This window comes from Sparus aurata, chromosome 21 (genome assembly GCF_900880675.1).
Source record: "Sparus aurata chromosome 21, fSpaAur1.1, whole genome shotgun sequence".
In the NCBI taxonomy this organism is placed as follows: Eukaryota; Metazoa; Chordata; class Actinopteri; order Spariformes; family Sparidae; genus Sparus; species Sparus aurata.
Genome location: NC_044207.1, coordinates 28,174,964 through 28,187,828, shown reverse-complemented (window position 1 = coordinate 28,187,828; position 12,865 = coordinate 28,174,964). Strand labels below are relative to the sequence as shown.

The following is a 12,865-nucleotide window of genomic DNA, read 5'->3' as shown; positions in this document are numbered from 1 at the left end:
GTCAGTAATCTTTAAACTTAAATGTTGGTTTGTAAAGAAATGGTTAAACGTCAAACTAGTTGCTTTGTGATTCAAAAGTTAAGCATTACATACCTTGCACTGCAGTCAACATGGCTCTTTATGTCTGCAGGCTGCCATTCTGCTTGTTTTTTTTAAAATGTATGGATCTGAGTACATATTTGTGTTGCTTACAAAAAATGTCAAGTGTTAAAATAGAGCAGAGTCATTTAGTTGGACATGCAGTCGGTGCCAAAGTGTCTATGACGGGGACCAAAAAAGAGTGCTGTGTCATGTGAGACTGACTTCCTCCTTGCTTCAGATAATTTTCACACAGCCATTAAATTTCACTTTGTCATTGTCTTTCGTGACGCGCGGTCAGATTAGCTCCATCCAGTTGGCTGTATTGTAAAATGCTGCAGGACTAACCTGTGCCGCAGACTGTCAGTACCTCGGCCTGACGGGCTGACAAAAGAAGAATGCTGTCAGGCACCGTAACACATTTAACAAAGCACATCTTACTTGACGTACAGAGTGTATTGTGTCGGGACATATCTTTGTGTCAGTCAGTCAGTCAGTGCAGCGTTTACAGAATGGAATTGAAGGTCGAAGATGAGATTTAGTCTGCTTTTGAATTCTTTGCCATTTGTCTCCTCAACAAGAGCAGCTTCTCTGTGAAATGGTGATTGTTGACGGTGCATTGGATTATTTAGAAAGAGACTAAAGTGCCCGATTGTTGTACGTCAAACAGTCATGAACTTTATGTATTTAAATATCTATGTAGTAATCTAATAAAAATACTCTGCAGATCCACAGGATAGTTTGAGAAACGCTGCACCTGTCGATAAAATCATCTTAATTTTACATAGACTCCAGAAGATTATTCCTTAATTTACTGATGCACACCTACTGAAAACGGTGCGCTATGAAAGTGTAGTTTCATCTGGATCCTCTTGTGAAGCATGTGTGTGCCACCAAGTGGTCATTTGATGTATTTAGCATTGATCTACCTTTTTATGATCTTTGTGATAAGTCTGCTTTCATCCAGACAACTTTATAAATGTTCATCAAGAACCTGCCAGAGGCCAGTTTTGACTTAACACGCTACTGTAGCTGTTCGTAAAGTTTAAATCCAATCATTAGAACTCATATTCTGTTTTTTTGCTCACACTCAGAACCGTAAGAATGACGAGGCGTCCTACGAGAAGATGCTGAAGCTACGCAGGGATCTCAGCCGAGCCGTCACCATCCTGGAGATGATCAAGAGGAGGGAGAAGAGCAAGAGAGAGCTGCTGCATCTCACACTGGAGATCTTTGAGAAGAGGTGAGCCAGCCTCCGGGGCTGCACACAAAATGCATCAGTACAGAAATGAAACAAAAATAAGTTAGACAGCAGGGAGACGTTAAAAAGGAAAAGTTGGGTGACTGTTTAGAGTTTTAAACTGGAAAAATAGAACATTAAATCTGCTTTTCTTGTGGGAGGATACGTCACTGTTGGTCGAGTTGGAGCTACAAAATGAAATGGTTTGTGTTGATCAGTCCAAACACTTTCAGTTAAACATCTCCCCGTTTTCTTTTCCAGAAACGTCATGTCAGACTACGGCGGTGAGGTGATGGCAGAGGTGTTGGCTGAACGGGCACTGGTGAGGCCGCAGATCATTCCCCTGGTCCCCCTCACCAACCAGTACCGACACCAGGACCACATGGACCTCAAGGACTACAAGTCTAAGGTGAGGCTCTTGATAAATGTCTAATATTTATTTTAAAATGTGCACTCAGAACATGCACAGTGTGAAAGGTGTTATTTATCTACACAGTAGAGAGTGACATCATCAGTCACATTTTGAATCTCGCTTGAAAAATTGCTTTGAAAGTGTAATGTTGAGGATGTTTTAAGAGGTGTCTTGCTTCTAAATCTGAGTTATCTCCTCTTCCCCCCTTTTAGCCCGAGAAGACAGACGTTCCCCGGCAGAAGAGGAAGTATGAGAAGAAGCAGAAGGTGCTGCCCATCTCGTCGGGTCCCCCGCACCATCCGGGTCCTCTCGTCTTCAACGCCAAGGACCTCAACCAGTACGACTTCCCCAGCTCGGACGACGAGCCCTTCTCCCAGGTACATGCACATCTCGTACAAACACAGGGCGCTCGTTCATGCAAAGCCGAGTAGACGACTCTGACCAAGCATGACCGCCCGTCACAGACTGTCAGTCATCTGTCGACACTTCAGCTGGATGTTTACGAGGGATTTCTTTTTTTTTATGATACCTTTCTACATTTCTAGTAAACTCAATTCTGAAATGATGTGTCAACAGCTGATAAATATAGAAACTCCTAAAGCTTAAAAAAAAAACTTGGAACAAGAGGAATGCTGGAAAGCCACTTTTCTACACTCTGTTAACTACCACAACTATTAATTGGTTTGGTCACTGAGTCTGTAAGTTGACATGATGTTTATAAAATTCCGGAGAAGCTGAAGCAAGCATGTATTTGTTTTCCCAAACTGACCACTAATTGGGCTTCTGACATTTCCTTGGACAAGTTTTATAACATGGCAACAAACTCCACACCTCCGCTGTCAGAGTGATTTAAAGAGGCAGTCAGCTCCACCGCTGTCCTTTGTTCTAAAAAAATCAACTCTAAATTTGAAAACCAGGTGGAAAATGTATTAAAACCAGAACCTCTGGTTTCGCTGTTATAAGTTCAGCTCCTCAGCTGACCTTTGACTGACCTCTGACCTCTGTGTCCACAGCTGCACTCAGGCTCCTCAGAAGCAGAGGAGGAGAACGACCCAGATGGTGCCTACGCCTTTCGCAGGAAGGCAGGCTGCCAGTACTACGCTGTAAGTACTCTGATCATCACACAGTTTCTATAAAAAGCAATGTGGAGCTTTACTTCCATATGGTGATGTAATGTCCCAGCAGTGGAGCCCTGAGCTTGTAGATTCTTTTAAATGCTCTTTGCAAACACTGGTTAAAACAGAAACAATCATCCACATGGAGTTGTTGTATTATAACATGCTGTGAGAGTGACACGTGTGTAATGTAGCAAAGCGGCAGTAATGTAAAGAGTTAGCGGTAAAGTCTAAAGTTCACACTCAATAATTGACCGCTTTGGTTGAGTTTTTTAAAAATAAATCACTAATCAGTTTACAAAGACAAAGTGGTAAGAAAGAACTGGGTGACATTGAGCATCCTCTCTGCTTCCAGGCTCATCAGGACCGTGTGGGCAGCTGGCCGTGGTGTGGACCCTGGGAGGACGGTTTGGCAGAAGCTCGCTTTCGCTACAGTCTCACCACGCTCACCGTGCCGCGGCGCTGCCTCGGCATGGCTCGACGACGCGTGGGACGAGGCGGCAGGTCAGTGGAATTCCTATTTCTCTGATTTGCATTTTTTCTTTTTAACTTTACCATTCTATTTGTGGGTCTAATGCACACCTTCTCACAGGCAATGGTGGCCACTAGTTAAGCTGCAATAACTTTCCCTCCTGCTCTTAAATCTTATAAAATGGCTGCTTTGATACATAAACCTCAGAAAGCAGCTGTTCTGAGACAAATTGATAGTATCTACATTATCTATATTGACTTGTCCCGCTGTTGGTGCACATGACCTGACCTTCTCTGTCACTCGCAGGGTGTTGCTGGACAGGGCCTACACGGACTTTGACAACATTTTCCACGGACTGGATCCAGAAATGCTCGACCTGCCTCTTCCCACCTCTCCACCACCACCTCCTCCTCCTCCTACAACTACTTCATGCTCGCCGGCCACCGACAAGTTTGCCAGTACCTCAGAAACAAATACCTCAGACAGAAGTTCCTCCACCTTCAACTCCTCTCTTTCGTCTCCCTCTTCCACGGACCTCAGTCAGATACTGTTGAATATAAAGTCGTGCCGATGGAGGCACTTTAGACCACGGACACTACCACTACACGAGCTGGACAATGCCCACCCGCTTTTCAGGAAGTTGAGTCGAAGCCTGAAGCGGCCAGTCTCGGCCTCCACAGCTGGGGGACAGCCCTTCGGCTTGCATCGCCCGGCGAGGGTTGTCCCTGTACCCGCACCCACTGCTGGTGAGTCGATTGGCTGCACATGGTGGATTCATTCTATCTGGTTGTCATCACTTTGTACTCATGGCTTGGAGTTGCACATGGCCATTTTTTCTTTGATAAGAGACTTACTTGTGAAGATTAGAATTATTAGAAACAAGACATTCATATACTCACATACACTACCAGCAACACTTGTCTTCTGCCTATGAGTTGAGATTGTTACAAAAGAAATGTAATGTTATTCCTCAGCCACGCCGACAGTTTGGGTATTATTTGCTGAGGTGTTGACATACGCACAGCTGTGATTTCACCCCACTACAACAGAGGTGAATAAAATAATCTGTCCTTAGAAAAAACATTGAAAAATTACTCAGCAGTGTGTTGTTCCCAGTGACTTTGTCCCAAGTACTCTGGGTAATGACTTTATACGTGGAATGTTTGTTTTGTAAAAGAAATTTAATTAAAAATTAAATTAAAAATACCTTTGCCATCACCTCGCCAAGTTTCTGGAAAAGAAAATAACAGAATTAACCACTGCAGCTCAGACTAACACATTGTTTGGTTTATGGAATGAATTTTTTTTAGGGAGGACACGAGGCTCACCACTGAAGGTGGAACGTAATCTTTTCTTAAAATGGATTTCACAAAACCTTCAACGAAGCTTTCATGCACCGACATTGAAGTCAAGATATATTGGCAGTATCTACTTCTTTTTTTTTTCTTTTTTTTAAAGTATACCCAGCCTGAGTCTCAAACCCATGCACACAAAACAAGAACGCTGCTCATAGTACAAACACAATGCACAAGGTGGTCCAGCATGTGCAACAGCTCATCACTCAACTCGTTCAGTTGAGTCTTGAGACTTGGTTGGACAAGGAGTGGGACTTTATGCTAGTAAGGCTTCCAAGCCCCAAAATGTGATGCCGTGCAGCCGTAAATTCTTGAACCACTAGAAACTTGAATGAAAACCCATTCCGTCTTGATTGTGTTGGAGAGGAGATGTGACAGGATACCACTGTTTTGGTTGAACTGACACTTTAAGAAGCGCGTTAGTTCGTGGAGGTAATTGGTAACTATTCATTCGTGAAATTATTCAGGACAAACACTCGCCGCTTCCTTTGTACGTCCAAATCTTCTGTTTTCCCCCCCGTTGTTGTAGTGATCATTGCTTCTCTCGGAGTGTTTTTAATTGCAGGACCAATCATCCGTCCTGTCACTCAGCTGCATTGTGAAACAGTTTTTTGTCGTTCATCAGGTGCAGCTCTCGCTTGGCATTCACACTGCATCACCTCACACCCCACCCAATCCACGAGGTGTCAATTAAGACCGGGCTTGATGAATAAATTCATGAGATGCACAAGATTTGTTGGGTCTGTGTGGACACCGAGGCGTGGAGCGTTGAATACAAACTAAATGCCACAGGTCCCTGGTGGTGTTGGTGTGAGGGCAGTCAGGCGGGTGGTGTCTTAATGTTCCTACAAGCCGTTTACAGGAGTTCTGTCTGTTCGTTTTGCATGAAAAAACAACTGCCTTTTGATTTAATCTTAAAAAACAAAACAATCCGATTGTAAGCAAAGCGCACTAAGGTGATAAACAAGATTCTGCAAGAAATCAAAACACAACTGTAGTCGCTCCGCACAGATGTGTGCAGCCGCTAAGGTGGATTGTTATTAATAGGTGGAGTGTTTTTGATTAAATGAGACGGTGTCAGATTGCATTAACATAAGCGTGACGACTCTTCCTGATGGAGGCGTGTCGGAGCACGATCTGCGACTTTCTAATGAGTGAGTCCTGTGAAGTGGAGAACTGAAAGGCTCACAGGGAATGAGAATCAATATTGCACTGAGGCTCAAGGCCACGTAATACCTTGAAATGTGGGAATAGGACTTCATAATCAATAGAAAGCCAGTAAACAAAGACTTAAGACCAGGTTATTTATAGGATAAATGACTGGCATGTAAATCAGACCATGAACTTTGACATGTACGGAAGAAAGTAAATGTCTGGGAGAAACTGGAAGAAATGACAGTAATCAGATTTTTTTTTTTTTTATATTATTTTTAAACTGGAATAGGTGCTGAAGTGCATAAAAGCATTGATTTGCAAGCACCAGTAAGGCTGATGAAGCACCACGTCTTGTGGCAGACCAGCCCAGACCCAACACAATTAAGAAATTGTCATTTACAGACGAGCTTAACGATACTAGTGGTGTATTAGTTCTTACAGACTTCTCATTCGTCTGAAAGAACACGGTAACGCCTCTGGTCTGATGATAAGGGCTCTGACGAACCATGCAGGCGCCGCCCAGCGTTTGCGGCGCTAGCTGCAGCTTTTTGGCCAACTTGGCATGTTGAACCTGTAATCTGAATTTGCTGTTCAGCTAAGCGAAACACTGGGAGAGAAATGGAAAAAGGAAGCAAATTGCCCTCGAGTCTGTTGCTGTATTATCTGTGATTTCATTAATTTAGTGCAGTTATGTGAGCAAGAGTGGTATTTGTATATCCGCGCTTCTGGTTTCCTTTTTTTTTAAATAACAAAACGGACTACAACCACCACTTTGTGGTACAGCGAGTTATTTCCCTCTCATGCAGGCATAGAACACAGGAGGTTGATGGCTGTCGGCTGTAGTCTTTACGGTGCGTTCAAGTGCAGCTTTATGACCGAGATGCAAGCGACATGCGGTGATGAAACAGTCAGTCACTAGCTCTTCCTTGTCAGTTTGTCATGTGGAGGCTTGAGGGGACAGTTTGAGCTTTCAGACGTCGCCACTAAAGTCTGTCGTTTTTCTTTCCATGTTCGATCCCCTTCCATGACAGCTGCCTCACAAATTAAGGAAGTATTGGCTGGATGTTGGTTGATTAACTTGTTGTTTTGCCTCTGCATTATTGTATGGATTTTAACGAGGCACACAGCTATAGAACCACCAAAAGTCTTGCATTATGCAGCCAATTCAAACATTTCTTCCTTTTACAATTATTCAACTGATACATTTATATTTATGAGTATATTTATGATGTGTTCTGTCATCGGATTCCCCTCGAGTTGGAGGAAAAAGAGGAACATAATGGCTTCAAACTACCTGATGTAACAGTGATGAGATTTATGTTTAACGTTGAGTTTCCCTGAGCTCCACGTGGATCTCGTACCACTTTAGTCGCCCCAGAGGCTGCAGCAGGTGAAACCACGAAGTCTTAACAATAAGAGCTAAAAATATCTGCACTATATTTAAGCGCCACGTCAAATCACGCACACGACCTTTGCATGCCACGTTCACAGACGGTTCCTGGTCCTCCTTAATGGCTCAACGTGCCTTTTATACAAACCTCATCACAACTCGCCAATCATGTTTCTCAACACGAGAGTCTTATGTTATCTATGATGGTATGAATCGTCATTTTCCAGATGGGTAACAAACTCTCGTCTCTCTCAGCTTTCACAGCCGAACAGTACCAGCAGCATCTGGAGCAGCTGGCCCTGATGCAGAAACAGCAACTGGAGCAGATCCAGCTGCAACAGCAAGCCAACAGCACCACCACTGCAAACAGCACACACGTCAGTATCCCACCGTCACTCCAGGCTATCACGCAGAAGTTGATTTCCACTCTCGTCGGTGACTTTAACAGTTTTTCTTCTCCCGCGACAGGGCCTGGCGAATACGTTGGACCAGGCCAGCGCTCAGATCGCCGCCTCGGCCCTCGTCACCGCCGACCAACTGCTGGCTCTCAAACCCAAGGAGGAGCTAGCCCTGGGAGGCGGAGTCAACGGCGTCCTCTCCCCCTCAGGTATGACAACTGTCCTGCAGAGACTCAAGTTTCAAACTTCGCAAAAGCACTAACGTAAAAAAAAGATACTTGAAACCTCGTTTAATACCATGACAGAAACAAAGAAGTTCAAGATGCAGGGAATAGGATGTTACTTGAAATACAATCCTGTTGTCATCAAAGTTTAAAATATACAGCTGTTAAAATAATCAAGTTTTCATGGTAACAATTTAGGTGTGAGGTCGCTCATAAAGTGCTGGATGAACCCTAAAAGACACTTTGTCAGTCACAGGAATAGCTTAATTATCCTCATTTTATTCCCCATAAGATGGTCACTAGTCTCGATTATTTACTGCATTGTTTCTCTTTTGACCATCTTGAATATTCACAACCACAGGCAGCATTGGGAGCCTTTTATTACCATCGGTATTTACCAACACTTATCCCGACGAGTGATTATTTGAACCTCCCAAAATCGAATTTGTTTTGAAAAACAAATGCAGCCGCAAAGTTGTGCAAACTAAAAGCAATTCAGATTTATAGAGTGCACTTCACCCGAGAGCTGCAACACAGTGACACTGAACAGACAAAGCAAACAATGAGAGTAAAGTAATTACAGTCCTAAAACCCATAATGGAGTGCAGTGAAAGAGCAGATAACAGCACAAAGCACACCGAACAAAAACCTGCAGCGCTAAACCGCCGACAACAGATGTCATTTCAGGCAGCAGGATTTAGGAGATAACTGCGAAAAAGTGACAAAGAAGAATTTCCATTTGAGATTATTGTGCAGATGAAAACAGTGCACCAAGGATCTGCCCTTCACAGATAACCAGTGTGAGAGAATTTTAGTTCTAACACTGACTGTCTCGTGACGGCGGTGAAAAGAAATGAATCCAGCTCATAAACGACCTTCTGTCTGAAAGAAATGTGCACAATATTAAATGTCTGCTCGGTTTTAAAGTTAAGCCGTGTGTGCAGAGGTTTAGAAGATGTCACGGCAGCTCGACACATTTCCAACAGCTGCTTTTGATCAGTTGTAAAGGAAAACTAATCACACTGTCAAAAGTTTGAGTCATTTAAGAAGCTTTATATACTTTAACACTTAGTAAATAGCACTCAAAGAACAGTTGCTAATAAAAATCCTCCATCTCCAAACCCCAACTCCACCCCTGTCACCAACCATATTCCCCTCCCCCACCACCGCCCGGCCTCTTTTCACCCCTCAGGTGTCTACAAGGGCTTGCACCTCTCGAGCACAGCGTCCCCTTCCCCCGCCGCCCCGGCTCCTCCCACCTCTACCCCGACACCTGCCTCGCTCCACCCCTGCACCACCACCACCAGCAGCTCCGCCACCAGTACCAACAACGGCACCGCCCACCCTGCCAACACCACTACCACTACCGCCACCACTCAGGTCCTGCTGGGAAACAACAACAGCCACCGTCTGGGGGTCCCAACCGGCAAGCGTGTCCACGCCCCCCGGACGCTGAGCACCACCATGTCGACATCCGCCTTAAAGCTGGCCCATGCAGCCGCCGCCACCGCCAACTGTCAGAAACCCAAGGTCACCACGGCCTCGGCCTCGCCGCTGGACATAGTGCCCAGGTGAGAGAAAGTGTGAGAAAGACCAGGTCGGCCGGTCTGCAGACCAGAGCCCGTCACAGTGAACGTGTCAGCATCATACATCAGAACGTTGTTTAGAAAATACTTGTATAAGACGGAACAGTCCAACTTCAGATGTTATGAGTATGAGTTCAGACTCTTTTCACAGCTGCTCCAAATGAAACAAGATATCCTGTTTACATGTTCTTACTGTGGCCAGAATGGTTCCAACAAACACAACAATACAACAATAGAAGATGTGTTGAGCTCTTGGCACTACGGTTAGCCAACTGATGAACTTGTGTATGTGGTAAAACTTGCCTCAGTACACAACTCCTGGAGTTACTTAACAGAAGAAAAGCCTTTTGTTATTTCTCCCATGAAACTAGTTAATATCAACTTTACCGCTGTTGTTTACAATTACTTAGTGTGTAGATGTTCCAAAACAAAAACAGGCTGTTTAAATTGGAGATATCACCATCGTTTGTCAAAGTCTAAACCAATTAGGCCGGTTATTCTTTACTGATGTTCCTATGTTTACCAGTAGTGAAGAAATGCAGTTAAATATCGATTTTGTTCTGTTCTTTAATTGATTGTTCTGTTTTGGAGCAACACTTTGGCAACATTTAATACAATTCTAAGTTGTAAAACATTCCATTTTACAACAGTACAAAGTTGATATTAAATAAAGCCCAACCGAGGAATCATTGAGATGTCAACTATGAAATTAATTGACAAGGAAAATAATTAGTTACTTGCAGTTCCTGTTGTTTTATCTCATAACTTCATTTATTTGAGTAAATTAATGTTTATTCTTAATTTGATGACACCAAAAGATTTCAAACAAGTTCAAATGGCCGGGGGGGGTTTGTGTGTTTTGTTTGGAAATTATTCTTATACTGCACAGCAACTATTTTAGGATTGGTGTTGTGAAAGTTTCTGGTATGAAGGCTGCAGTTTGTTTGTGTTAGTACACAGAACCATCCAGCTGTGCGGGGGAAAGTATTGATATTGAACTCACTTTGAGTTGGTAAAGACTGCTGCGTTTTTAATAGCATTATACTCCGAAAAGCCCAGTTTGTAGAGGACGGTGAAAACGTAAACTTAGGACATGAGACGCCTCAGATTACAGGTTTCACTTCTTGCATAAGAATCTATTTGTACATTTGTAGATTTTAATTATTTAGAATACCAGCTTCTCGTCGTAAGTCTTACCATCTTTTGTCTTCTTTTCCCCGCAGGGAGAATCACGAACAAGACAAGCCAGCACTGAACAGTCTATCAGAGAACACAATGGCCATGGAGGTTACGTAGCCTCCCGTACGCAGCACGGGGGAAAGCGTGACTCCTTTGTCGTTGTTTTTTTGTTTTGTTTTTTTTAGGTGCTATGCATCGTTCGTTAGTCGTGAAAAGCAACATGGTGGCGGAATGAGCACGGCAAGGCTGGGTTTCCATGGTAACTGTTTTGGGACTTAATTGCAATGCTCGTCTCGTACAAAACATTTTTTTTTTCCCTCTCCCCCCCATTTCCCTATTTGTTACTGTTAATAAGAGATCGTCTGTAAATTCTTAATATGACAATTATATGTACAGTACTGCATATTTGTAATACCCCCTCCTCCCACTCCCTGTTCTTGTATATAACATTACTTGAATACAGAATTGTTCATTTGTGATGTTTTGCACTCGAAGATATTAAAAAAAAAAAAAAGAAAGAGGAAAAAAAAATCAGAATTAAAAAGAGAAAACGACAAACTGCAACTGGTGCGAGTGTGAGGTGTGAAAGTTGTACCACAGAAAAATGTATGTCATCACATGCATGGTGCGGAACCTGCTGTTTGATCTATTTATTGTGCCGTGTTTACAAAAGGGTTTTTTTTTCCGTTCATGTTTTTTTTCTTTTTTAAATCTTTTTTTTTTTTTTTGTTTCTTTTTATACACTGTACCCCTCACCGGTTCCCCGTGCTGTAGTCAGTGTTTAGCTAGATAAAGAAAAAAAAAAAAACTCTGTATTCTTTTGGATGTTGTGAACATGGCCGACCGGGGAGCTCGCCCCGATTCTGTCGGTGCGTTCTTCCCACGGTGTTCCCATGTGTCATGTTGAATCCATGGAGACATGCATTCATACAGATTCAGGCGCAGGCCGGTTAGAAGAAGACGACGGGTGTGAATTTGTTTGTCGTAGGCATCAGTTTGTCAGTGGGTTAATCAGTTTCCACAAAGCTCTTCCATACATATATTATTCCTGAGACAAGTAACAAAATAATGGGGATGACGACTCTTTCCCAGAAGACTTTGCTGCTTCTGACGTATCTAAGCACTATATAATTTGTTTTTTTTAATTGATTGATGCTGCTTTTGTATGATTTTTGGCCTCTGGTTTGCACCAGACGGCCTCCTTACTTTTTGTTTCCTCTAAAAGAATAATCCCCCATCGTCTCATCATTTTTTTAAAAATAAATATTTTTGTATCTCCCACTTTTTCTTTTCTTTTTCTTTTTTTTTTTATTCCCCTCACAAAAGACTTCGTTTTTTTGTTACTTGTTGATCTTTAAGAAAAGAAAAAAACTAAGGGAGTAAAAAAAAAAAAGAAAAAAAATGCAGTAACTGACATTTATTATCATTCCAGCTTCTACATAATAAGGAAGAAAACATGTATTAATTGAGAAAAAAAAAAAGAAAAGACAGTTTTCTCTACTTTTAAACTCCAGAAGGCTGCGAGGCCATGAACCACAAGTTATCGGGTGCCTTCATTTGGGAAAAAAAATAAAAAACCTAAAAAAAAAAAAAAATCAAATCGCTCTCTTCTGTGAAGAGTTTGGTACTGAACAAGGCTACTTGTAGTTTTTCTTTGTCTGTACCACAATCCCAATGCCCATTCCAATGGCCCAGTTGATTCATGAGTTTTTGTTTTGTTTTTGTAGACCCTTCCTACACACACACACACAAACACACACACGGGAAAGACTAAAAATCCTCTTGAATTGTCACAAAATGAAATAAAAATCCAGGGCATTATGTGTTTGACCAGCGTGTCTTGTTTTTTTGTCTTCTTTGTCTTGAATGCTGTGTGTGTGTGTGTGTGTGTGTGTGGGAGTGGGAATAACGGGCCAAGTTTTTACAGCCTTTTTCTCGCTGGCTGGAGGTGAATAATACGTTTCAATCCCTTTTTGGCTCGCAGCCAGCCGCCTACGATGCGGTGATCTATTTTGGGGTTTCGTTGTCGGGTGTCTGTATTCAGGTGAGGACGTGAGAGAGTGTCTGTCACCAGGTTTGACAGCAAACCAGAGGTGGATTTCATCGTTCAACGACGAGATTCACTCCCGTCGATCAGTTCGTCAGAAAGAATCGTTCCATCAGTCGTGTTTCCGGTACAACGTAGTTTAGCGGTGAATCATGTAATACAGTTCTCAGCTCCTCGTTCTCAAACGATCATGCTAACAGTCAACAAAACATTG

At 42.8% G+C, this 12,865-nt stretch overlaps 1 protein-coding gene across 2 annotated transcripts in view; it reads left to right on the top strand.

Annotated features, from left to right (window-relative positions):
- LOC115572674 (enhancer of polycomb homolog 1-like) overlaps positions 1–12,425 on the top strand; it is a 32,924-nt gene extending 20,499 nt beyond the window's left edge. For both annotated transcript variants that reach the window (XM_030403008.1, XM_030403007.1), the window contains 10 exons: positions 1,173–1,321; positions 1,580–1,727; positions 1,943–2,107; positions 2,744–2,833; positions 3,201–3,349; positions 3,624–4,063; positions 7,473–7,594; positions 7,686–7,824; positions 9,032–9,410; positions 10,649–12,425. In XM_030403008.1, the coding sequence (XP_030258868.1) occupies positions 1,173–1,321; positions 1,580–1,727; positions 1,943–2,107; positions 2,744–2,833; positions 3,201–3,349; positions 3,624–4,063; positions 7,473–7,594; positions 7,686–7,824; positions 9,032–9,410; positions 10,649–10,721 (1,854 nt within the window). In that variant the 3' untranslated portion in view covers positions 10,722–12,425. The remainder of the gene's footprint in view (positions 1–1,172; positions 1,322–1,579; positions 1,728–1,942; positions 2,108–2,743; positions 2,834–3,200; positions 3,350–3,623; positions 4,064–7,472; positions 7,595–7,685; positions 7,825–9,031; positions 9,411–10,648) is intronic.
- The last annotated feature ends 440 nt before the right edge of the window (positions 12,426–12,865 follow it).